Source organism: Lynx rufus, unplaced genomic scaffold (assembly GCF_022079265.1).
Source record: "Lynx rufus isolate CCGP_SWC_20201006 ecotype Redwood Valley unplaced genomic scaffold, mLynRuf1.p SCAF_39, whole genome shotgun sequence".
Lineage (NCBI taxonomy): Eukaryota > Metazoa > Chordata > Mammalia > Carnivora > Felidae > Lynx > Lynx rufus.
The window spans coordinates 1,475,132-1,500,017 of record NW_025814855.1 but is presented as its reverse complement, the minus strand read 5'-3'; the positions used below and the strand labels follow the sequence as shown (position 1 = coordinate 1,500,017).

The window sequence follows — 24,886 nt, the reverse complement described above, 5'->3', positions numbered from 1 at the left end:
GTAACTAATCAAGTTCCTAACTACTGACTTTTTTAGTAACGTATTGTAAAAACCTGAATACAGGATATTTAGGGTGTCCTGACAAAATCAGTATAGGAATCAAGACCAAATCATTAAACACGGGACATGTCTTTGAATTGCGCCAGGGTCTTTATTTATAAAGGTGACTGAGTGCAACGTGGAGAGGTCGATGCCATTGGAAGGCAAGTTGTGCTACTCAACAGTCTCCTGTGTTGTGACTGGTAGATTAACATTTATTAAGTACCGCACAGGGTGCTGAATGGTGGGGTCATTACAAGGGCCTTTGGGAAGTCCTGTCAGGAACTTACATTTGCTTGTGACTCTTCAGGCTGTAATCTAGGGCATGTACTTCCATGAGGAAGTGGATGTCAGTGTAAAGTCCCCTGCAGGCCGCTTGGCCGAACAAAATGGATGCTGAGACAGTGACACCAGGAAGTAGCTTAGCTACACTCTACATACCCAGAAATAAGAGGCCTGGCACACCTCAGAGGTCTGCACAAAACCATGTCACCTGCAGGAAGGACAGGGCGGGAGGGGGCACTGAGATTATGCCTTTATGACTGATGTGTCAGGGAGTCCCCAGGTGGGGACATGCTTTGTCGGGCAGGAAGCAGAAACACACATTAGGGCTGGTTCTTGAGCTGTTTGTAATAGGAGCTCTGCAAGCCTGTAAAACTGACTAGGAAGAGAGGAGTACACACCTTTGTTAGTTTGGCCTTCAGATGAACGCTAAAGGGACAAATGGAGAAAAACAGAACAGTCGGGATACAGAGGGCGGCTGGCAGCTCTCTCCCCGATGTGTCCTGTGCACCTACTGGAGAGCCTGAAACCCAGTGGGTGCATACTGTGCATCTCAGATACGTAAATACACCCCCCACAGCACAGTTTCCCTGTTCATTTTCACCATCTAGGCAAGCCTTTCAAAATAGTGTCTCTCTCTCTCTCTCTCCAAGCAGTTAATAGCCTCGTTTTCAAGTATAAAAAAGACAAAAACCTGAGTGTGGCCAGATTCAAGCAGAGCCATAAGCGTAGCTTCATTCTCTGGCTTTTCAGATTTCACGTTCTGGCAAACTTCCTTAAGATCTCAATTTTCCTTTTTTTTTTTTTTTTTTAATGTGAACAAGTTATGTCTCTCCAGCTGTATTTCTGCTACTCTCTTTGAATAACTGATCATTATTAATACCTTTCAGTAATTTCCGTTTCACAAGTGTTTTTCACAGATGATTTCGACGTCCTGTAAGGACACCAGTAGTAGAATTTCAGGTGAAATGAGAATCACTTCCCAGCAAGGACAGGAGAGTGGATCCGTCACCTTTGTAGGACAGGCTGCTCCTTTCTTACGGGTGCCTCGACTTACAGAAGGGGCCACACCGTCCTGGCAGAAGATGGCGTGTATTAAGTTACTATTCTTTCCAGATTTCAGATTCTTAATCTGAAATTGAAAAATGTCTCAGAAGCAGTAGTATTTGAAGAACTGTGTTACTCACTGGGTTCAAACACAACCAGTGACTGACTGCACAGGCAGGAAAGAGGTTTTTCCAGGAAACCGAGGCAGAGCTTGGCCCTTTCTCCCCACCTGGGCGCTGCCCCATCATGCTGCCCCCACCTTCCCCTCCATGGCTCTGTCCGAAGCCTTTTCTTTCTTGTCCTGGGACAAATACAAGGCTCATTAAAACAGACTCCAGAGATTCAGCCTGTATTTGAAAAGCGACGAGGTAGTTGGCAGCGCTGAGTGGACCCGTTGTCCTGATGTGGTGTGTCCCCTTGCATTGTAGCTTTTGGGAACCTCCCTTGCATCGTAGCATATGAAGTAACAGGTCCCTAACCTTTCTGTGACTGCTGGACTGTGCGCTGAGAAATCTGGGTCCCTCCCCTTTAAAAGCAGGCGAAGACACCTCCCCCCCGCCCCGGGGAGCAGCGGAACTCCATTTCCCAGTGCACCCCACTAGCCTCCGGCACTTCGTCCGCTAGCAGGGAGGAGGGCGTTAGTCTGCGCGGTGGGAGTTGGTGGTGGCGGCGGATAACCACATTACCCATAAGTCTGCGGTGCGTGGCGGCGGCGGCTGAGCCAATGAAGACACGAGAGGGTGACGTTGGCATGCGTGCGCACTGGGTGGGGGGCGAGACTTCCGGCGTCCACTCTCCGGGTCGTTTTAGTTGCTCTCGGTTTCACGGGTTCAGGGCTTCTCAGGCGGTTGGTTGGCGCAAAGGTGACGGAGTGGGAGAGCGCGGAGAGAGTCGCTGTCCTCATCGCTGAGGCGGCTGCGAGGCGCCCTCGCCCCCGCCCGGTCGCCCGCCGCGTCCCGCCCCGCTCTTCCCACTGGTCGGAGGCCGAGGCCGCGCCGGTGAAGCCGGCGCAGGTGGGTGCTGCGACCCCCGGGCCCTCGGCCGCCCGCCCCGCCCCTCCTCTCCCCGCCCGCTCGGCTCCCCGCAGTCAGGCCCCCGGGGCGGGAGCAGAGGGCGTCCTGGCTCGGGGTCCCGGTCCCGCCCCTGCGGTGGGGCGTTGGGGGGCCCGCAGGGGCTCCTGAGTCGGGGTCGGGGGCCCAGGGGCCGGGGCGGAGTGTCGCCTGCAGGGGCGGCGTGCGCGGTTGGGATCTTCCGGGGTCAGGGGTCCAGGGCGGGGGTGGGAGGTGCGCGCCCAGAGATAGGTTAGGATAGGGGGGAGAGCAGAACGGGGGGCTGCTGAGGAACCACCCCGGGCAGTCATGGTGGAGGTTGGGCCGGGGCGGTGGCCGTGGAGGGAGATGCGAGGAGATTCTGCAAGAGTCGGGCAACAGAGCCGACGGGGTTTCCTGCTGCGTCGCCTGTAGCTGTGAGCACAAGTGGGGAGTGAAGGACCAGGTCAGGGCTTCCTTGCCTGAACATCTGAGAGAACAGAGGTGGGGAAGCGAGCCCAGCGGGCAGGTTTCGGGGAGATCATGAGTTCGGTTTGGACATGTTGATGCTGAGATATCTGAGGGTGGAGACATGACGTGGGTCTGTAGAAGTGAGGGTCTGGAGGACGGGGAAGGGAGCTGGGCTGGAGCTGTCCGAGGTGTGGAGGGTGTGCACTGCTCCAGAGCCTGGCCTGAGGACCCGACCAAGGAGGGAGTCTTAAGATGATTTCAGATGATGAGGGAGTTGAGGGCTGAGAGTTGGCGGGTAGGTCATGGGAAGCAGGCGTTGGCATCCCTGATGCTTCCTCCGGAAAAGAGATTTGCTGTAGGAGAGATCCTTCTGCATCTCTAGGAAGGGAGGCCTTGGTGGGGTGAGGAACTGCCCTTCGGTGGGGCAGTGTGTGTACTGGTGTAGACTCTACACCTGTGGGCTCAGCCGACCCTCAGGACCACTCTCTGTGGAGCAAGGGAAATGTCCTCCAGGCTGATGGAGTGGCGGGGTCCCACACAGGGCATGCTTGTCAGCCCTACCCCTCAGGGCCAGTGGGATGAGCCGCTGTCCGGTCCAGGGCCTCCAACAAGCCCCCTTCTGAGGATTAAGTAGCAGCAGTTCTTGTCGCTGTGTGGACCAGCGGCTTGTCTGCGTACCCAACCTTTTCCTACAACTGGCCAACGTAAGAATGTATAAAAAATTTGTTGACTTAAGCACTAATTAATATTCTTCTAAATATGTATGGGGCACTTGGGTGGCTCAGTCGGTTAAGCACCCAACTTCGGCTCACGTCATGATCTCGCGGTTTGTAAGTTCCAGCCCCGTGTCGGGCTCTGTACTGACAGCTCGGACCCTGCAGCCTGCTTTGGATTGTGTCTCGCTCTCTCTCCTCCCCTCCCCTGCTCACTCTCTCTCTCTGTCTCTAAATAAAACATTAAAAAAATTCTTCTAAATATGTATACATGGGTAGATAATTAGAAATGAACCTATTCAACAAGTTAAACTTATGCAAACACTTCGTAATTTATTTGAGATTAATTTTAGTCTGTTTACAATATAAAGTTTGATGTACATTTCCTGAAATCGTAAAAAGCAGTAAACATAAAGACCTTAAATTTCAAAATCCTAGCACTTCATTTGCCCTGAAAATCCACAAAACTGGATTCTATGGACAGGAAGATCTGTTACATAGTATGTACTCCTGACGTTTCGGTACCAATATGAACCCAATGAGGTTGAAAGCGTTCTTATCCCCATAAGCACTTTTCCCCCTTAGGCTCCGGGATGCTCAGGGTTTCCCACGGATGCTCAGTTACCCCATCCATAAGAGACAACCTGTTTTTTGAGGAGCTGAACTTAGACCATGAGGCTGAGATCACTTTGCTCCAGGGCAGGGCACAGCTGGTGGTCCAGCTCAGTTCATAAGATCCTTCCACGGTTACCCGTTTTTCATGGTCTCCTGTCTCCTTCCCATAGGGTCCCATGGCGGTGGCAGAAATGCTTATGGACCCCGTGCAGGTGAGTGGAGGGTGTCGCACCTTTCAGCCATCCCGATTGTCACCCAGGTAGTTTTGGCATGCTGTGTATATGCCCCCGGGGAGTGGCAGTGGCCTGTCACAGGAACCTTCTCCTGTCCTCGCTGTCTTGAGCCTGAGGACCATGTGCTTCCCTCAGGCCCGGGATCCTACATTTGGTATTAGATTGTATGTGGAGGGGTTCCCGTTTCTAACAAGTGATGTGGTAAGACGTGGCAGGGAATCCTGGCCACAGGATTCAGAATGTTCACATGCCTGTAGGTGCGACTTAGCTGGGATGTTGGGGAAACTACAGGTCTCTCATACCTGGTAAGAATGGGAAGCCAGGTTGGGGGTAGGTAGGGGTGCACGGGTACCAGACCTTCAGTGACAGCTGGGGTTTGGGGTCTCCAATCTGAGGTTGGTGGGAAGCAGGGAAGGTTTGAAACAGAAGAGGAAGGTGGTGTGACCCCAATTTTAACAGGCTCCCTTTGCGGAGTGGAAAACACAGCGGGGAGGGGGTGTGGGTGAAGGTAGGGAGGCCCGGGCGACAGTGCGGGTGAGTGTTGTGGCTACATGGGAGCGGTGGGTGTGGAAGTAGAGGAGTCGCTGGTTTCTGGGTGTATTTTGAATCAGGGCTGCTCATGTTTTGTGATGGAGAGACTCGGGGAGATGAGGAGGTGGGATAGAGGGAAGGGTTGGGGTGCCCCGGGTTTTTGGCCTTGTTTGCAAGGATGGGTGCTTCAACTAAAATGGAGGAAGTCGGCTGTATGAGGACTTTCCAGGTGGAATGTGAAGACTCCATTTTTCTCTAGTCTCAGATATTCCAGGGGCCCCAAGGGGAGGGGTCACGTGGGCACTTTGACACGGAGGTCTGGAGCTCCGGGGATAGATTCAGGTTGGAGGCAGCCGCAGTGTGGGGGCTGGGTGTGGGCTCGGAGGAGCTGTGGACCAGCTCCGGGAGGTAGCATCGCTAGGTCGTGGGGGCGATGCCATTAGGGGAGCAGGGATGGGACAAAGGGTGTGGCCTGAGTATGGGGTTCCTTGATTGGGCACCTGGGTGGGGTTCCAGGCCCCCTAAAGCTGAGGAACCTGAGTGTCTGTGTGTGAGTGTGTGTGAGAGACAGAGACGGAACAGAGAGGGAGAGATGGTGGGGTAGGAGCGGGAAAGTCTTCTGCGACCGGCGTGCACATGAGCTAGATGTTAAGGGGGCTAACGTGGATGGGTGTGTGGGTGCGACATGAGTGTCCCTGGCCTTCGAGGGAGACGGGGAGGTTCTGATTGCTTATGGGACAGTTGGTTGTGGGGCGGTGGGTGGAATAGAGAAGGTGCAGGGGCGGAAGGTGTGTGAGGTCCTCACGTGGGCAGGGTGGCTGAGGATGAAGCAAGAAGCAGGGCCTGGCAGGGGGACCTTCAAAGCAAGGCTGGAGGCTGGCCTGGCGCTGGGGGACCCGGGGACTCCCTGTGTTCAGGGGCAGAACTGGGCCTGAATTGGATCCTGGATGCACCTCCGTGCGCTGCCTGGGCTCCATGTGCAGAATGGCCTCTGGGGAAGTGAAGGACATGCCAGCGTGGGCCCGGGGTGTGTGGGGGGTGTCTGTGGAGGGGTCAGCGTCGGGAGGGAGAGGAGTCCCAGGAGCGATATGCAGGTAAAGAGGAGTGTGGATAGCTCCAGGTGCTTAAGGGAAAGGGACGAGTCCGAGTTCACTGGAGAGTCAGACCCGGGGAACCCCAGGGAAACTGGCCAGCGGGAGATGGGGAGAGGCCCACATCGCTGAGCCCACAGGCTACGTGGGGTCTTCCTCCCTTCGTGCTGTGCTCTGAACACAGCGATCAGTGGTAACGAGAGCAGGCGCCAGTGCCGCCAGCAGTTGGTGAGTCTTCGACGTTGGGAAGTCGGGGAGGAGGGTGAGCAGGGATGGATGTGTGTGTGGGAGGACCGAAGGTCCAGGGGAGAGAAGTGTATCAGGAATGGCACTCACAGGATTTCAGTTCACGGAAGCGGGCGAGCGATGATGTGGAGACCAATGACGCTGAAAGGTTTTTTATTCTATTTGTCGAGGAGGTGGGAGCACACCGTGTAACACAGGGCCACACGGGAGCATCAGATTGGGTTAGGAGGCATAACCACCGGCAAAGGGAATCATTTTAGCAGAGTTTATTTGACTTTGTGGGAGAAATGCAAGAAGGGTAGGGCGAAAAGCTTAGGGATGGCTATTCTGTATAATTTTAGTGTATCTGGGGTAGAAGAGATGGCCCTGGTTGTCTGGTACCTGGCCCTGGTTGATTTAGGGCGGGGGGCGGGGGTGGTGTTGACTTGTGTGAGTCAGTGAAGGAGGTGGCTCAGAGTGTGGGCTCGGGGTATCAGAGGAGATCCAAACAGATTTGACCGTCAGTTTAGCCCTGTAATTAGTGGATGGCCAACAGATAAATACAGAATTCTCAGGACACGGTCAACATAAGAAGCTGTTCATGAGCCAAACCATCCAATTCTGGCAGAGCCGCGTGGTCTTTGAGGACGTGGCCATACACTTCTCCCAGGAAGAGTGGGGCCTCCTTGATGGAGCTCAGAGACTCCTGTACCGTGCTGTGATGATGGAGAACTTGGCGCTTCTGTCCTCCCTAGGTAAGGCCCTCACACTGAGCCCCGCGTCTTGGGCTGGGCTCTGTTCTGCCCCTTTTCCCCAGGGGTAGCTCTGTCCTTCCCGCAAGACCAAGGGTCCTTCTTCCTCTCCTGGTCTCCTGGCAGGACTGGGCCGTGTGCCCTGCACCCGCTCCTCCCCAGCAGGTCCCAGGGCTCAGAAGTCAGAGATGTTCACGTTTGTCTGAGAGATCCCTCAGGCCTGGCTTGTCCCTGATGTGGTCACTTAGTCTAGATGCTTGGAACCGTGGTGCCCCAGGCTTTCCCCCTTCCTCCTGCTGACATTTCTTGGGTCCTCCTGCCTGTGCCAGGAATGGCAGGCACCAACCTAGTTACTAATTTGAGGGCACACTGGGTTGTTTCTACAGTGTCTCCTGTGAAGTTCTTGGAATTGTAAGATGTCAGATGTCCTGTGTTGAGTTGCTCTGGTCGTGTGCTGGCCATTCCTTTTCCTTTCTTTCACTGAGGCCTGGCCTGTTTCAGGTGCCACATCAGTGCTCACCTTGAGCCATGGGGAGGACCCTGGGTACCTAATAGGCCGGCATTACTACATCAGTGGCAAGAGGCACTCAAAAGCACGTGGCCCTGGTGCCATGGGGCTGGGGAAAGATGTGTGTCAGAGCTGGGAATCTGTCCTTTGTCCACCATCGTTTGGTGTCAGGACAGGCCAGACTTCATTTCTTTTCTTTTTTTTTTTTTTAACATTTATTTATTTTTGAGAGAGAGAGAAACAGAGTGCGAGCAGGGCAGGGAGAGGGGGAGGCACAGAATCCGAAGCAGGGTCCAGGCTCTGAGCTGTCAGCACAGAGCCCGCACTGGCTCAAACCCATGAAGTGCAAAATCATGAACTGAACTGAAGTTGAACACTTAGCCAACTGAGCCAACCAGGCGCCCCACCAGACCTCATTTCTACCTTTTCTTTCCCATTTTCACTTCTACTCTGAATTCTGATCCCCTCTCTGCCACAATCCAACACCTGTTAGCCTTCACCTCTAATTCTGTCTCATCACTGCCTTCACAGGCTCTCCAACATCCGACTGTACGTAGGATATTGTAAGGTCTGTGTGTATCCTTAAATAGTTTTGAATTACAGTGTCTCTGTTGTGGTTAGGTAGGTATTTCTAGTCTGTCTACTGTTTCCTACACAGTGCTCACCGGTCACCAGCAGACATAGCCCTTTGCCCAAGAGTGACCTGAATCCCTGCCTCCCCTCCCTACACACCACCTGCTGTGTTTTAAGTGTTTGTGCTCTCACCCCCCACCACTGATTCCTGTGTTGCAAACCTCGTGCCCAGCGTGGTGGTGTTAGGAGATGGCGCCCCGGTCGTGAGGGCAGAGCTCTCATGGGTGGAGTTAGTGCCCTTGTAGAAGAGACCCCACTGACCCCGTAGCCCCTTGAGCTATGTGAGGACACAGTGAGAAGTTGGCAGCCCGGAAGAGGACCCTCACCCCACCATGCCGGCACCCTGATCCAGCCTCCAGGACCGCGAGAAATAAATCGCTATTGTTTATAATAAGCCACCCAGTCTGCGGTGTTTTGTCATAGTAGCCCGCATGGACTGAGACAGCCCCCCCCCCCTTGTGTCCTTCCCCAGAGTCAGGGCTGTCCCATCGTGGGCGCTGGCCAGGCTGAGCTCTGCACAGTGGGCCTTCGTCTCACCGTCTCGAGGCCCCTTGGCCCATGAGCAGTCCCATGGCTTCATTCGTGGGTGTGTCCGACACGAATTCCCAATGAGGCTGTCTTGTCCCAAAGTCGGCCTGCGATTGACCAGCATTTCTCTGCTTACAGGTTGTTGGCATGGAGCACAGGACGAGGAGGCATCACAGGTCAGGACTCCAAAGCCAGGCTCTTCCGTCCAGGAGGCCCAGTGTGAGAAAGACATGTTGCCCTCGGCTGAGCAGGATGGAATGTACTCTGATCAGAAACTATATATTTGTGGGGCAAACCAAAAGGAATGGATTGAAGACCAGTTTTCTAGAAGGGAGGAGGGGAGGCCTTCCTCTGCAACGAACGACAGTGTTCACGTGGCAGAGAGTAGCTGCACGTGCTGCAAAGACGGAAAGGACTTTCCGGCCGGCACAGGCCTGCCCCAGCACCTGACCGCTCGCAGTGCATTGAAACCACACAGGGACCCCAAGTGCGGGGAGGCCTTTGAAAGCGGACAGAGTGATTACAAGTGCATTCAGTGCGGGAAGGCCTTCAGGCAAAAACAGGTACTTGGTGAGCACCAGAAAATCCACACTGGAGTAAGACCTTACGAGTGCAGCAAATGTGGGATGGCCTTCATTAGAAAGTTCCACCTTGTTCAGCACCAGAAAATCCACACTGGAGAAAGGCCTTTTAAGTGCAGTGAATGTGGGAAATTCTTTCGGTACAACTCCACACTCGTTAGTCACCAGAGAGTTCACACTGGATTAAGCCCTTATGAATGTAGCAAATGTGGGGAATTCTTTAAGTACAATGCCAACTTCATGAAACATCAGAAACTTCACAATGGAGAAAGGCCTTATGAATGTAGAGAATGTGGAAAATTCTTTAGGTACAACTATAGACTCATACGACACGAGAGGGTTCATACTGGAGAAAGGCCTTATGAATGCAGCGAATGTGGGAAATTTTTCAGGTACAGCTCCACGTTCATTAGGCATCAGAGAGTTCACACTGCAGAAAAGCCTTATGAGTGCAATGAATGTGGCAAGTTCTTTAGGTACAATTCCACACTCATTAAACATCAGAGGGTTCACACTGGAGAAAGGCCTTATGAGTGCAGGGAATGTGGGAAATTCTTTAGGTACACCTCTACGCTCATTAGACATCAAAGAGTTCACACTGGAGAAAGGCCTTATGAGTGCAGCTTGTGTGGGGAATTCTTTAGGTACAAGTCCAAACTCATGAAACATTGGCAAAATCACACTGGAGAAAGGCCTTATGAGTGCAGCGAATGTGGGAAATCCTTTAGGTACCACTGCAGACTCATTAGACATAAGAGAGTTCACACTGGAGAAAGGCCTTATGAGTGCAGCGTGTGTGGGAAGTTCTTTCGGTACAACTCCAACCTTATTAAACACTGGAGAAATCACACTGGAGAGAGGCCTTATGAGTGCAGCGAATGCGGGAAAGCCTTTAGCCACAAGCATATACTTGTTGAGCATCAGAAAATCCACACTGGAGAAAGGCCATATGAGTGTGGCAAATGTCAGAAGGCCTTCATTAGAAAGTCCCACCTCGTTCATCACCAGAAAATCCACAATGAAGACAGATCTATGAGCACCATAAATGTGGAGAAGGCTTTAGATACAACTCCAACCCATTAGTGGAGAATTACACTCGTAAAGCAACTTGTAAATGCGGAGAATATGGTGAATCTTTTAGGTACCACTTTAAGCTCATTACCCTGGAGAAGCACCTTAGAAGTACAGTAAAACCTTGGTTTGAGAGTATAATTCCTTCCAGAAACATGCTTGCAATCCGGAGCACCCATATATCAAAGCGAATTTCAAGAACCACTGGCCCAGTTGTGATCATGGGATGTTCGGCGTCACTTACTACTTGTATTGCAAGACATAGCTTGTTTATCAAGTTAAAATTCATGAGAAATATTTGCTCGTCTTGAGCAATAGTTGCAGAACAAGTTACTCACAATCCAAGGTTTTGCTGGGTAGTGAACGTGGGAAATTGTTTTGGTGCAGTTCGCCATTCATTAGACATCAAGAAGGCACTGGAGGGAGACCTTGGAGTGTAGTCAGTGTGGTCTTTAGGTGCAACTCCAGCCCCATTCCACTTCAGAGAATTCACAATGGAAGACCATCGTATCTGTGCAGCAAATACGGGTGTTTGTTCATCTAAAAGTCCAACCTCTTTTGGCCCCAAAAAGTTCACACCAGAGAACATTGCAAAGGGGGAAAGACTTCAGCCAAACACCGGCTCTCATTTATCCCTGGGAACCACTGTAATATAGTTCTTTATTTTACATGTGTGTTGTGCACACCTAGCACAGCTTACCCTCTCTCTGTGCACTTAGTAGTGTTAAAAATTTCACACATTTGTGCAACCTATTTCCAGAATTCCTTTCATCTGGCAAAATTGAAACTAGACCCACGAGACAAGCTTCTACCCGCCACCCACCACACCTGGCAGCTATGTTTTTATACTGTGTCTCTATGGATTTGACTGCTCTGGAGACCTCATGTAAGTGGAATCATACGGTATTTGTCTTTTCGTGACTGGCTTATTTTGCTTAGCATAGTTTCCTCATTTGTCAGCATTTCCTTCTGTTTTGAGAAGGAATCAGAGTTAATAAGATATTGGGAAGGGTGTCAATGGAGTCAGTACAGCTTTGCCAGATGTGATATTTCGGGAGGAAGAGGAGATCCAGATTTTATATGGTATCTTTATTTCTTAACAGCTTTATGGAGGTATTGACATACGTTAAACTGCATTTATTGAAGGTGTAGGATATATTTTCATATATGTATGCACAATGGGAGCATTGCCAGAGCCATGATAATGAATAATCCATAACCCCTATATATAGTTTCCATCGGCCCCTTGTACTCTCTCTCTCCCAGTCCTACGCAACTTGCTATCCCCAGGTGGGCACTGTCATTTGCATTTTCTAGAATTTTATATAAATAGAATCCTACGCTTACTCTTGTATAGCTGTGTTTACTAAGCGCATATATGTATTTTTAGTATTGTCCATGTTGTGTGTGCAGAAGCATGGCACTGGATAACCAGCAAGGCTCTGTGTTATGTATTAGAGCTGCACTGTTCATAAACAACAAAGGTGCTAATAATCACTGAGCATAAGAGTTGTTTAGAATGGAAAATGAAGTTTAGATAAAATAAATTTAAATTCAGTTTCATATGAATTCATTATCAATAAAAAATCTTGAACCATCTGAAACACCTTTCTTGGAAAATTCTTGTTTGGCTTCTTTTTTTCTAGTAGTGTCTTTAAGCTATATCTTTGTATCATAAAAGTTTCTAAAGCATTTTAAAAATTTTTTGTGTGGGGCGCCTGGGTGGTGCAGTCGGTTGGGCGTCCGACTTCAGCCAGGTCACAATCTCGCGGTCCGTGAGTTCGAGCCCCGCGTCAGGCTCTGGGCTGATGGCTCAGAGCCTGGAGGCTGTTTCCGATTCTGTGTCTCCCTCTCTCTCTGCCCCTCGCCCGATCATGCTCTGCCTCTCTCTGTCCCAAAAATAAATAAACGTTGAAAAAAAAATTTTTTTTGTGTAAAGTACACACAAAATTTACTATCTTGCCATTTTTAAGTGTTCAGTTCTGTGGTGTATTGGGCTCTCCAGAGAAGCATCACGGTGTGTGTGTAGAGAGAGGTGTGGAGGGCTGGGAGTGGATATGTGTTTTAAAGAATTAGCTAAAGCATTTGTGATGGCCCGGCAAGTGGAAAATCTACCGAGCAGGCCAACAGGCTGGGGACCACGGAAGAGTTGCAGTTCAGGTCCAAAGGCAGTCTGCTGGTAGGATTTCTTGCTTGAGGTCATCTTTTCATCATGTAATCTTCAAACCAGGTGGCTCACTGAGAAACTTGAACTTTAGAAAGGGTAACAAGCATTATAGAATAGGAAACGGAAAGAAAACAGTTTGGGAGTGATACATGGGAGGGAAATGATTCAAGACTCCACTCTGTATCTTTCAAACCTCACCATGTACAAAAGAATGCAAACATTAAGGTAATTATATATAAATTTATGTTTACATTGAAAATTTTGTTTCATAAAGCTCACGACTATGGAACAACTGAAAAAGTGTGACAGGTACATAATGACGATGCCAGAAGGAAAGAAAGACCAAAAGGAATGGAAGTAATGCTTGAAACAATAATTTCCCCCTGATAATTTCCCCCAAATTTACCCAAATTTAGACATCCAGTTACAGATCCAGGAAGCTAAGAGAACACCAAGCAGGAAAGATGCTAAAAGAAAAAACTACACCCAGAAATAGTATTTTCAAACAACAGATAATAGAGATAGGAAAAAAAAAAAAACTCTGAAACAAGTCAGAGAAAGGAAACACTTTATTTCTAGAGGAGCAAAGATAACGACATCCAATTTCTCAGAAACCATGTAAGAGTGGAGTGCAGTATTTAAAGTGCTGAGAGAGGAAAAAACCCACAAATCTAGAACTTTGTACCCCGTGAAGTTATCCTTCAAAAGTGGAGAAGTAAAGAATTTCTCAAGCGAAAATGGAAAGTTTGTTGCTAGTAGACCTGCCTTGAAAGAAATGTTAAAAGTTCTTTAGAGAGAAGGTAAATGGTATATAGCTCAGGATCTCAGATCTACAACGAAAGGAAGAGCATCAGAAAAGGAAGAAGTGAAGGTAAAATAAGAATTGTCTTGGGGCACCTGGGTGGCTCAGTTGGTTGGGCGTCACTTCAACTCGGGTCATGATCTCACAGTCCGTGAGTTCGAGCCCCACATCGGGCTCTGTGCTGACAGCCCATAGCCTGGAGCCTGCTTCAGATTCTGTGTGTGTCTCTCTCTCTCTGCCCCTCCCCTGCTCATGCTCTGTTTCTGTCTCAAAAATAAATAACATTTTAAAAAATTAAAAAAAGAATTGTCTTATTATTAATTATCAGATTACAATTTGTCAAAAAACAGCAACAGTGTATTAGAGTATATATGTGTGTGAATATATTAAAATGAATAACAGGAACAATGCAAGGAAGGAGACAGAGGAATTAGTATTATTTTGTTATATTGAGGCACACACACTCCCTGTGAAATGGTAGTGTTATCTGAAAGTGGATTTAGATTAGCTGTAGATGTATACTGTAAGCTCTAGGGCAACCACCAAAGTAAACAAGTACAACTGTTAAGAAAGGAGAGAAAATGGAATGCATAAAATGCTCAATTAAAACTACAAAAGGGAGGGGTACCTGGATGCCTTAGTTGGTTAAGCACCTCACTCTTGATTTCAGCTCAAGTCATGATCTCACGTGTGGTGAGTTCAAGCCCTGAGTCCGGCTCTGTGCTGAGCCTGCTTGGATTCTCTGTCTCCCTCCCTCTGCCCCTCCTCTGCTTGCTCTTTATTTCTCTCCCTCTCTCAAAACAGATAAACTTTTTTTTTTAACTACAAAAGGGAGAAAATGGGTGGAAGGCAAAAATAGGAACAAAGTACAAGGGCAACAAACAGAAAACAATAACCAATGTGACACATTATTAATCCAACTATATCAAGACTTACTTTGAATGTCAAAATGCACCAATCAAAAGAAAGATTGTCAGAGTGGATCAAAACCCAAGACTCAATAATATGTTGTTTACAAGAAACCCACTTTAAATATAAAGACATATCTGTACAGATTAAAAGTATATGGATGAATGAGGCACCTGGGTGTGTCAGTCGGTTAAGCATTCGACTTCAGCCCAGGCCATGATCTCACAGTTAGTGAGTTCGAGCCCCGCTCTTAATCTCACCACTAGTTGTCAAACTCACATCCAACAAGAAGAGTAAAGGTGGATCCTGCAAGTCCAGTCCTCTTTACTATCCCATCAGGCGGAAGAAAGATTTCTTCCTCTACTCCCACCCTCAACAGCCCAGCCAATGAGAGGCAGTCATAGCTCAGATAATGAGAAGCCATTATATTTATAACTCCCAGTTTACTCCGATGGACTTTTAGTTTATAACGTCTCCGCCCAACTCCCTTCCTCTGTAAAAGAGAGGTTTCCTTCTTTGTTCTCCAGACTTGCCTATGGCTTTGCCAAATCTTGCTTGTACCAGGTTACAATTCTCAGCTGGTCTCAAACCCATCTTTTGCTGGCAAAATAATTGGCACTTTTAAGGTTAACAAAAGAAATGGAACATATCTAAGAAATGAAGTATTAAGTATGATCTCAATAAAAGTGTTACTTGCTAGGTTGGAACACAGTCTGAACACTGATTATCCAGGCCAGAGAAATATCCCTTCTCCAACTCCCCATCATGCCCTGTCTAGGGTTTTTTTTCTTTCTCGTCCCTCACCTTGCATATTGAAGGTCATAAAACAGTTGACATGTATTTGGCAATCAATATGAGTGGCTGCTGATTATTATTATGAAGTTAAAAAGAAAATCACAGACCCAAAATGGTGCACGTAGGCTGAGTCCCCAAACTGGGGCTTAATACCTAATCTAATTGCAATTTCAACCTCCTCCAGAAATGTACACTTAACCAGTTAGTCAGGAATTTTCTGATCAGTGCTGATGTAGTAATCTGCTACATGGGCCCTCATCCATGCTCCAAGGAAGATGAAAGTCATCTGCATGCTGTCCCCCTAAGGAAAAGCAACCTTGCCTGAAAATCCTTTTGCTAATAACTTTCTGCCCCCAACCTCCTCCCTATAAAATCTTCCATTTTGTACAACTCCTCGGAGATCCCCTCTACTTGCTAGATGGGACGCAGCCTGTTGATGAGGTATTTAGTAAAGCCAATTAGATTTGGAAAATTACTCGTTGAATTTTATTTTTTAACAATAGTCTGGTGTGTCCCTTTGGTGGTGTAGCCTTTGGGAATTTCCTGTGCTTCCCAGAGTCTGTAGTAACAGACCTCTATTTGGGACACTTGGCCTAGACTGCACTCAGAGGAAATCTGGGTATACGCTGTAAGAGTCAGCGACCCCATGCTGCATCACAGGAATCCAGGAACTCCATCTCCCCGGGCAGGCTCACGTTGTCCCGCGGCGTCCATCCCGAAATCAGGAAGGACCTCATTCCCCACGACGGGGCGGGAAGCCGCCAGGGAACCACACGCTACCCAGAAGGCTCCGCGGCAGGCCATCGTGAGAGCCGAGCCAATGAAAACGCAGCATGGATTCCGGTAGCGGCGCCTGTGGGCGGGACTTCCGGTGGCGTTCCCCTGGTGTTGCGCGTCTTCGAGTTCTTGGGCCGTTTGACTGGTGCAGGGTCTTGGGGACGCTGGGTTCCTTCGAAGCGGATGCAAGGTTCCAGAGGAGGTGATGTTCCCGCCGCTGAGGCAGCTGCGAGGCGCCCTCGTCCCCTGCCGTCGCCTGCCGCGTTCCGCCCCGCTCTTCCCACTGGTCGGAGGAGGAGGCCGCGCGCGTGAAGCCAGTGCAGGTGGGTGCTGCGACCCCGGGGCCCTCGGCTGCCCGCCCCCGCCCCCGTCCGGAGGGCCGAGGCCAGAATGGAGGAGCGCCCGGTTAGCTCCCCGCAGTCAGGCCTCCAGGGCGCGAGCAGAGGGCGTTCTTGTTCTGGTCCCGGTCCCGCCCGCCCGTAGGGGCTGCTGAGTCGGGACCCGGGGCCGAGGGGTGAGGGGGAGGGTCGCTGGCAGGGACGGCGTGAGCCGCTGAAATCCGTGAAGGGGCGGGGATGGGAGGGGCTGCGATTTGGTGACTTAAAGAAATACGTATTTGTTAAGGTGACCAAAATGTATTTCTGCTGTATATCTGGTCTTAGTGCATAGTTCCTGGCTCATAGCTTCCAAAACTGTTGGAATTTCCTAAGTGTTGACAGTGGTAAAGTTGTGTTTTGTCCTACGAATGGGGTGAGTTTTGGAAGCACCTAAGCTGGTTGCCTGGAGAACCAACCTGGTGATTAGAGGGTTGTAACTTTAAGTCCCTCCCCTCCCCCCAACCTGACTCCACCCCCCCCCCCCCCACGCTACCCTACCCTTCCCTTCCCTTCCCTTCCCTACTCCTTGGGAGAAGGGAGAGGGGCTGGAGGTCGAACCAATAGCCAGTGGCCAGCGATTGAATGAGCCATGGTTATATGATGCAGCCTCCAAAGTACCCTTAAAGGACAGGGTTCAGAGAGCTTCCGGGTTGGTAGGCACCTGGAGATTTGAGGAGAGTGGTGCGCCTGGAGGCTGCAAGGATACTCTGTGCCCTGTTTTCATACCTTGCCGTGTGCGTCTCTTCCATTTTGGCTGTTTCTGAGTTAATACCCTTTTGTAATAAATCGGTGATCTAGGAAGAAAAATGTTTCTCTGAGTTTTGTGAACCATTCTAGCAAATCAGTTAAACCTGAGGAGAAGGGGTCTTGGGAACCTCTGATTTATAACCAGTCAGTGGGAAGCACCAGTAACAGCCTGGGCTTGCAGCTGGCATCTGAAATGACAGGGGGTTGAGGGTGGGGGTACCGTCCTGTAGGACTGAACTCTTAACCTGTGAATCTGATGCTAATTCCTGATACATAGTGTCAGAATTGAATTCTTGGACATCAGTCTGGCTTTTAAGAATTGATGTTGTGTGAGGAACCCCAGGGACCTCCCCCCAACTCCACACACACACACACACACACACACACACACACACACACTTGTTGGCATTGGTTCCAGGGACCTAATTTAGGGGCATATCCATATTTGAAGTTTAAAATTATTGAAAAGGGAATGGGAAACTAGCGAGGAGGACAACCCGGCAATAGACTCCCGGAGATTATATGGTGGGGGCTGGACCAGAGGAGCGGCAGTAGAGGAGAGATGTGGTAAGAATTTGGATAGATCAGGGACACCTGGGTGGCTCAGTTGGTTAAGCATTCGACGCTTGGTTTCGGCTCAGGTTATGATCTCATGGTTCTGAGTTTGAGAACCACACGGACAGTGTGGAGCCTACTTGGGATTTTCTCTCCCCCTCTGTACTCTGTCTCTCTCTAAATAAATTAATTGATTAAAAAAAGAGTCAACAGGATTTCATGCTCCATCCAGCATGTCTGTGAATAAAAGGGAGTGAAAGACCATCCAAAGTTTTTATTTTTGCCTGGACATTTGAAAGAAAGGAGGTGGGGAAGTCAGTACAGGGAGCAGGTTTCACAGAGATTTTGAGTTACATCTTAGACATGTGATTCTGAGAGGTCTCAGGATGGAGATGAGACTTCTCATGATAGGTGGGCTTGAAGGTTTAGAGGTGAGGGAAGAGGGCTGGAGATAAATGTTAAATGGTGGGGACCTCGGACTGGATCAGGTCAGAGTCTGGGGATCAGATTGAAGAAGGAGGGTTTTGAGGTTCTTTCAGATGGGTCCTGCGGTGGGGTAGGGAAGGCCTGGGACCCATGTGTATTGCTGATTCTCTTTCAGAGATGAGGTGAATTCTGGCCTGTGTGTGGAGAGAGGGAGGTCCAGATGAGGAGAGGTGTTGGCAGGATGACTGAGGTGTGAATCGGTGTGGCTCCTCCCCTGCAGGCTAAGCAGCCACTCAAGACCGCTCCCTGTGGAACAAAACCAAGGTCAGCCGAGCCCCAGACCAGGGCACCTCCCCTCCCCTCTGCTGTGCAGTCCAGGACTCCCCACATGCTGTCTTCCGAGATGACGGCACGAGGACTAGTAGTTTTCAGCGCTCCCCTTAACCTCAGAACGTATGAAACAGCTACTGATTTGAATACTAACAAAGCAGCCTCCTTCCAAATACATAGGCATAGGCAGGCAACTAGAAATGAGCGCAGTGAATTACTTAAATTTATCCACACACTTAATAATTGGTGTAAGAGTTACTTTATTTTTAAGCATTTGCTTATGATGTAAGTTTCATGCATCACATCCTCTTAAAAACTTACAAAGTGGGAAAAATACACTCCCAAACTTTTAAAGTCCTACCACTTCATTTGCACTGAAAACGTAGACAAAACCCTGAATGCTGTGGACTGTAAGCTGATACATAGTGTGCTACTGACGTGTGATATGAATATCACCCTGTGAGGGGGGAACAGTCTTATTCCCATTGTATGGGATAAGGACACAGACCTCCCTGAGGGTCAGTCTTTCTCCAGAGTCACATGGCTAGTGAGAGGCAGCAGTGAGCCCTGAGGAGCTCGGTTTGGACCATCAGACTGACATTGCTTTGCTGGAGGGCAGAGCAGGCCTGGTGGTTCAGCTCAACTTGTAGGACCTTAACCGTGGTTACCCATTTCTCATGGCTTCCCTCCTTCTGCACCTGCACCAATGGAGGGAGGCGTGTGGACCCCAGTAAAGCTGTGCTTCTGGTTTCGTATGGGGCATCTTTGTGTTACGGTGGCAGTGCCATTGGGGATCAGGTAGGGGAAGGAGGGGCTAAATCTGTGTCTCAGGTGGGTGCCAGGCTGGTGGGGGTGGGGATCACAAACACGGGAGGAACTGGAGGGCTGTTGGGGGGGGTGTGCATGTGAGGTGGAGGGTCGTAAAGCCTTCTGAGGAGGCAGTGGACATAAGACGGTTGTTGAGGTGCCTACAGTGAAGGTCAGACGCCAGGGCGGGCGGGACTGTTACCCCTCTGTGGCCTCGGCAAGGTTTCCTGGTGACCCTCACCTGGATTGTTTATTTGGGCTGGTAGATTAGTTGGGTGGGGGAAATGGGATCGGCCAGATTCATTGCAAGTCTGGGGCTTTGAACGAGAGGTGGTGAGAGGTCAGGATCGCTTCTGAGATTGTGAGACCCTCACACAGGTCTCTGTGGCTAAGCTAAAGCAAGAAACAGTTGGGCGAGGATACTTTGGTGTTATGATAGAAGACTCCGGCAGATTAGGAGGCCGGCTGCATTTGCACTGCCTGGGTTCCGTGTGCGGACTGGGCATGTTGGAGGGTCAAAGAAATGCCTACCGTGTGGTCCTGGGGGCTATGGTGGCATTGTCGTCCCTGTCCGAGGTCAGGTACCCCAGGCCTTCCTGTCCTCTTGCTCACGTACTTGGGGCCTGCCTATGCCAGCAACTTCAGGCGCTGATCGTGTCATCACCACTTGTAGGGACCATTGGGTTTGTTTTAAGACTTTCCTCTGAAGGTCTCATAAATTTAGAAGGTGGGATGTTGATGTCGTGTGGGTCACTCTGGGTGGATGTCCGGTACTCTCTTTCTCTGTCTTTTCCCCTGGACACGCCTCTTTCAGGCCCCGGCGGTTGCTCTAAGGTGTAGAGCAATAGTAGAGCCCCAGGCACCTGACAGAGGAACGTTACTTCCGCAACATCAAGAGATGCTCAAAAAAATGTGGCCCTCACAGGGAGCATCTGTTCTGTGTCCATCACTGTATGATGCCTGGGGCAGTGGCCACCTTATTTATACCTTTTCTTTCCCACTAACATTTCAGTTCTGACTTTCGGCTCTCATCCTTTCCCTTCCACTGCTTCCTTGGAGGACTAACGTTTCAGATGGTGTGAAGTCTGCACATATCCTTAAATGGTCCTTGAACACGAGCTACTATAATGCAATCTTTATTTCTTTTAATTTATATCCAAGTTAGTTAGCATATAGTGCAACAGTGATTTCAGGAGTAGATCCCTTAATGCCCCTGACCCATTTAGCCCATCCCCCCTCCAGCAACCCTCTGTTCTCCATATTTAAGAGTCTCTTCTCTTTTGTCCCCCTCCTTCTTTTTATATTATTTTTGCTTATGTTCATCTGTTTTGTCTCTTATGCTATTGGTCTTTCTCTAATTTCACTTAGCATAATACACTCCAGTTCTTCCCATGTAGTTGCAAATGGCAAGATTTCATTCCTTTTGATTGCCTTTTGATTTTCATTCCTTTTGATTCCTTTTGATTGATTTCCATTCCTTTTGATTGTAGATTACATCTACATTATCCATTCATCCATTGATGAACAGGGCTCTTTCCATACTTTGGCTATTGTTGATAGTGTTGCTGTCAACATTGGGGTTCATGTGTCCCTTCAAAACAGCACACCTATATCCTGTGGATAAATGCCTAGTAGTGCAATTGCTGGGCCGTAGGGTAGTTCTATTTTTAATTTTTTGAGGAACCTCCATACTGTTTTCCAGAGTGGCGGCACCAGTTTGCATTCCCACCAGCAGTGCAAAAGGGACCTTCTCTCTCTGCATCCTCGCCAACATCTGTCGTTGCCTGAGTTGTTAATGTTAGCCCTTCTGACAGGTGTGAGGTGGTATCTCATGGTGGTTTTGATTTGTATTTCCCTGATGATGAGGGATGTGGAGCATTTTTTTCATGTGTCGGTTGGCCATCTGGATGTCTTCCTTGGAGAAGTGTCTAGTCATGTCTTTTGCCCATTTCTTCCCTGGATTGTTTGTTTTTTGGGTGTTGAGTTTGATAAGTTCTTTATAAATTTTGGAGACTAACCCTTTATCTGATAGGTGTTTCGCAAATATCTTCTCCCCTTCCGTAGGCTGTGTTTTAGTTTTGCTGATTGTTTCCTTCACTGTGCAAAAGCTTTTTATTTTGATGAGGTCCCAAGAGTTCATTTTTGCTTTGGTTTCCCTTGCCTCTGGAGACACATTGAGTAAGAAATTGCCATGGCCGAGGTCAAAGAGGTTGTTGCCTGTTTTCTCCTCGAGGATTTTGATGGCTTCCTGTCTGCATTTAGGTCTTTCATCTATTTGGAGTTTATTTTTGTGTATGGTATAGGAGAGTGGTCCAGGTTCATTTTTCTTCATATCGCTATCCCGTTTTCCCAGCACCATTAGCTGATGAGACTGTCTTCTTTATTCCATTGGATATTCTTTCCTGCTTTGTCAATCTTGATGATTACAGCTTTGTAATTCATCTTGAAGTCTGGAATTGTGATGCCTTCAGCTTTGGTTTTCTTTTTCAACATTTCTTTGGCTATTCGGGGTCTTTTCCATACAAATTTTAGGATTGTTTGTTCTAGCTCTGTGAAGAATGCTGGTGTTATTTTGATAGGGATTGCATTGAATATATAGATTGCTTTGGGTAGTATTGGCATTTAAAAAATATTTGTTCTTCCAGTCCATGAGTATGGAATCTTTTTCCATTTCTTTGTGTCTTCTTCAATTTCTTTCATAAGCTTTCTATAATTTCCAGTGTGCAAGCACACATTTCTGGGTCTGGACTCAGTCTTCTACCCAGTGCTCACCAGTCACCAGCAGCCATGGCCTTGTTGAAAGTCATTTGCAGAGGACACTTGGGGAGCCCACCTCTCCTCCCTGCCCTCACCCCTTTCTCATTTCCTTGCCCAGAGTCCCCTCGTGGGCGCTGGCCAGGCTGAGCTCTGCACAGAAGGCCTTCCTCTCACCGTCTCGAGTCCCCCAGACTTGTCAGCAGTCCCCTGGCCTTATCCGTGGGTGTGTCTGACAGGCATTCCGGACAAGGCTGCCTATGCTTGGCCAGCATTTCTCTGCCTACAGGTTGCTGGCATGGAGCCCAGGACGAGGAGGCCCCTTCAGAGCAAGGTGTCTATAGGAGCGTCACGGGTCAGGACTCCAAAGCCAGGTCCGTCAGTCCACGAGGCCCAGCCCTGTGAGATGTGTGTCCTGCTCTGGAGAGACACTTTGCACTTGGCTGAGCACGGTGGAACCTACCCTGAGCATGGCCTGTACACTCGTGGGGCAGACCTACACCTGCATGAGACGAAGCAGAATAGAGATAAACTTGGCATAAAGGACGAGCAGAGCCCTTCATTTGTTAGGGGCCACACAGTTCATCTGACCTTGGCCCGGAGGGAGGGTGGGAAGGACTTCGCAGTCTTTCTCCCGGCCCCGGCCACGCAGTGGGTAGCCACACGGGGACACTGATGCAGGGAGGCCTTTGAAAGTGGACAGAATGGGTGTCTGTGCACTAAGCATGGGAAGCCTCAGCCACAGCACATACTGTGGAGCAGCCACAAGTCCACCCTGGATGAGACCAAGGAGACCGGGGAGTGAAGGTAGGACGCTTTGTAGGCGCAACTCCAACTTTCACACATACATTTCTTCGACACCTTGCTTTCAATTCCTTTTGCACCTACCCCAAAAAAGTAGAATCGTTGATTCATGTGGTATTATGGTCATGTTTTGAGCAATTGTTTTCCATAATACTGGTACCATTTTATGTTCCTGTGCACCTGCCCACCGTGTGTGAAGTTTCTAGTTTCTCTTCATCCTTTGCAACATACAGATTTTTTTTAATATATATATATAATAGCTATTCTAGGGATATATTTTGTAGTTTTAGTTTTCATTTCTCTAATGATTAACGTGTGGGTGTTGAGCATATTTATTTTGGAGAAATATCTAAGTCCTTTGCTCATGTTTTAATTGGATAATGTATTTTCTTTGTTACTGAATTATGAGTTCTTTATACAAGTCCTTTGTATATTCTGGATATTAATTCCCTATCAGATTTGCAAATATTTTCTCCCCTTCCCCCATGTTGCATTTTCACTCATACGTGCATTTCCCGTATGTTGATTGTTTTCTTTGGTGCACAGGAATTTTAAATTTTGATATAGTCCACTTTATCAATTTTTATCTTTCATTGTATGGTGCTATATGTCTAGGAAATCATTGTCAAGTCCAGTGTGAGAAAGCTTTCTTCCCTTCTAAGTCACATGGTTTGAGAACCATGTGTAAGTCTTTAATCCGTGTTGAGTTCATTTTTGTATAACGCTATAATGTAGCCCCAGTTTTCACATGTGGTATGTCCAGTTTTCCCTGCGCCTTTTCAAATGACTGGACTTTCCCTATTGAAGTCCTTTACAGCCGTGTCCAAATCATTTGACCATCTGTGAGAATTTATTTCCATGCTCTGAATTCTATTTCATAGGTGTATGTGTATCACTGTGTCATACCAGAATCACAGTGTTTTGATATATACTTTTATAAAATACTGTCTTAATTCCACTTTGAAGCCTGGCATGAAGCCAGTCAGCTCCCCTTTTGGAGTATCTGATTAATTCCACACCCCCAAATACTCCCCATATCAGGCTCTCACCCATACCAGTCCTGATGGCCTGAACACCTCAGAACCAGGTACCAGACAGCTAAGGATGCCCCTGTGCCCTGGAGTCTAAGAAATTTTTCAGCCCACACGGATCCTGGGAAACCTACCTTGCTATGCATACACTGCCTCTTCCAGCTCCAGCTTGCTGTCACGCTGCCCCTCACTACAAGCCCCAGTTGGGTTCTGACCTTCTCTTGTTCCCAGCTGTAAGTTACAAAGAGCTTTGCCTTTTATCTATGTGAGTGGTATTTGTTCTCATCTGCCATCATCATCCTCAACAACACAAAAAATTTTTTAAAGACCTTTCAGTCTTACACAACATCTACACACCCAGAAGAGTACTGTGTGTGTGGTGAATGTTGTAAAGTTTTCAGCCAGTAGCCTGTCTTCATTGTGCACCAGGAAGTTCACAATGTCAGCATCGTGAGAGGTTAGAAGTCAGCCCGAATTGCACCTCCCGGGCTAAATATGTGGGTTGGTTTCATGAACTCTTCCACTTTCAGAGCTGCTTGGGGTGGCACTGCCACTGCCTATCCGAGAAGCCATCCCTCTTCTACCAGGTGTCAGGGAGCCCAGCAGATTGCTGTGCTCTCTTCATCTGGAGTAGTCACCAGGGTTGGTGAAGCCTCATTCCTTACACCTTACCTCCTATCAGTTTGGGTGGAGACATCATCCAACTTTGGACAAGGGGACTTGAGCTGGCTTCACCTCCCAGCCCACAGAGGTTTCCCAACGTTTCCCTTCTTTGGGGGCATTGTCTCTGTCTCATGAGACTTGTAATGGATTTTTCTAGCCACTCAGTTACCCCACACAGGAACTCCCTGGTTACCCCACTGGCTTTTGTGATAATAAAAGTCTTTTTTTTTTTTTTTTTTAACATTTATTTACTCTTGAGAGAGAGAAAGAGCATGAGGGAGGGAGGGGCAGAGAGAGAGGGAGACACAGAATCCGAAGCAGGCTCCAGGCTCTGAGCTACACCACAAGATCATGACCTGAGCCAAAGTCAGACACTTAACCAACTGAGCCAACCAGGTGCCCCTAAAAGTATTCTTTAAACTATATTTACTGTATTCGCTGTGGGTGAGAACAGAATTGGACTCGGATGGAATGAAAGAATGAACAGGTTTTGGGGGGCCTCTCTTTTGTGTTTCAGAGGAAATAGGAGGATAAAGAAGAACTCTCCAGATTTGGTTCAATTTGCGTTGCTACATGATGCATCCTGGGAAAGTT

General features: G+C 48.7%; 1 protein-coding gene across 1 annotated transcript; it reads left to right on the top strand.

The window, feature by feature from the left end:
* The first annotated feature begins 2,231 nt into the window (after positions 1-2,231).
* On the top strand, positions 2,232-11,975 carry LOC124522717 (zinc finger protein 548-like). The gene is made up of 4 exons (XM_047094302.1): positions 2,232-2,381; positions 4,366-4,407; positions 6,904-7,030; positions 8,835-11,975. The coding sequence occupies exons 2-4, from the start codon at positions 4,372-4,374 to the stop codon at positions 10,358-10,360; spliced, it is 1,689 nt and encodes a 562-aa protein (XP_046950258.1). The 5' UTR covers positions 2,232-2,381; positions 4,366-4,371; the 3' UTR covers positions 10,361-11,975.
* The last annotated feature ends 12,911 nt before the right edge of the window (positions 11,976-24,886 follow it).

Bases quoted from the DNA above. Each gene is read 5' to 3' on its own strand.
- LOC124522717 (XM_047094302.1), top strand. From the start codon at position 4,372: ATGGCGGTGGCAGAAATGCTTATGGACCCCGTGCAG. The intron at 4,408-6,903 runs GTGAGTGGAGGG...CAATTCTGGCAG, and splicing joins TGCTTATGGACCCCGTGCAG to AGCCGCGTGGTCTTTGAGGA. The intron at 7,031-8,834 runs GTAAGGCCCTCA...CTCTGCTTACAG, and splicing joins GGCGCTTCTGTCCTCCCTAG to GTTGTTGGCATGGAGCACAG.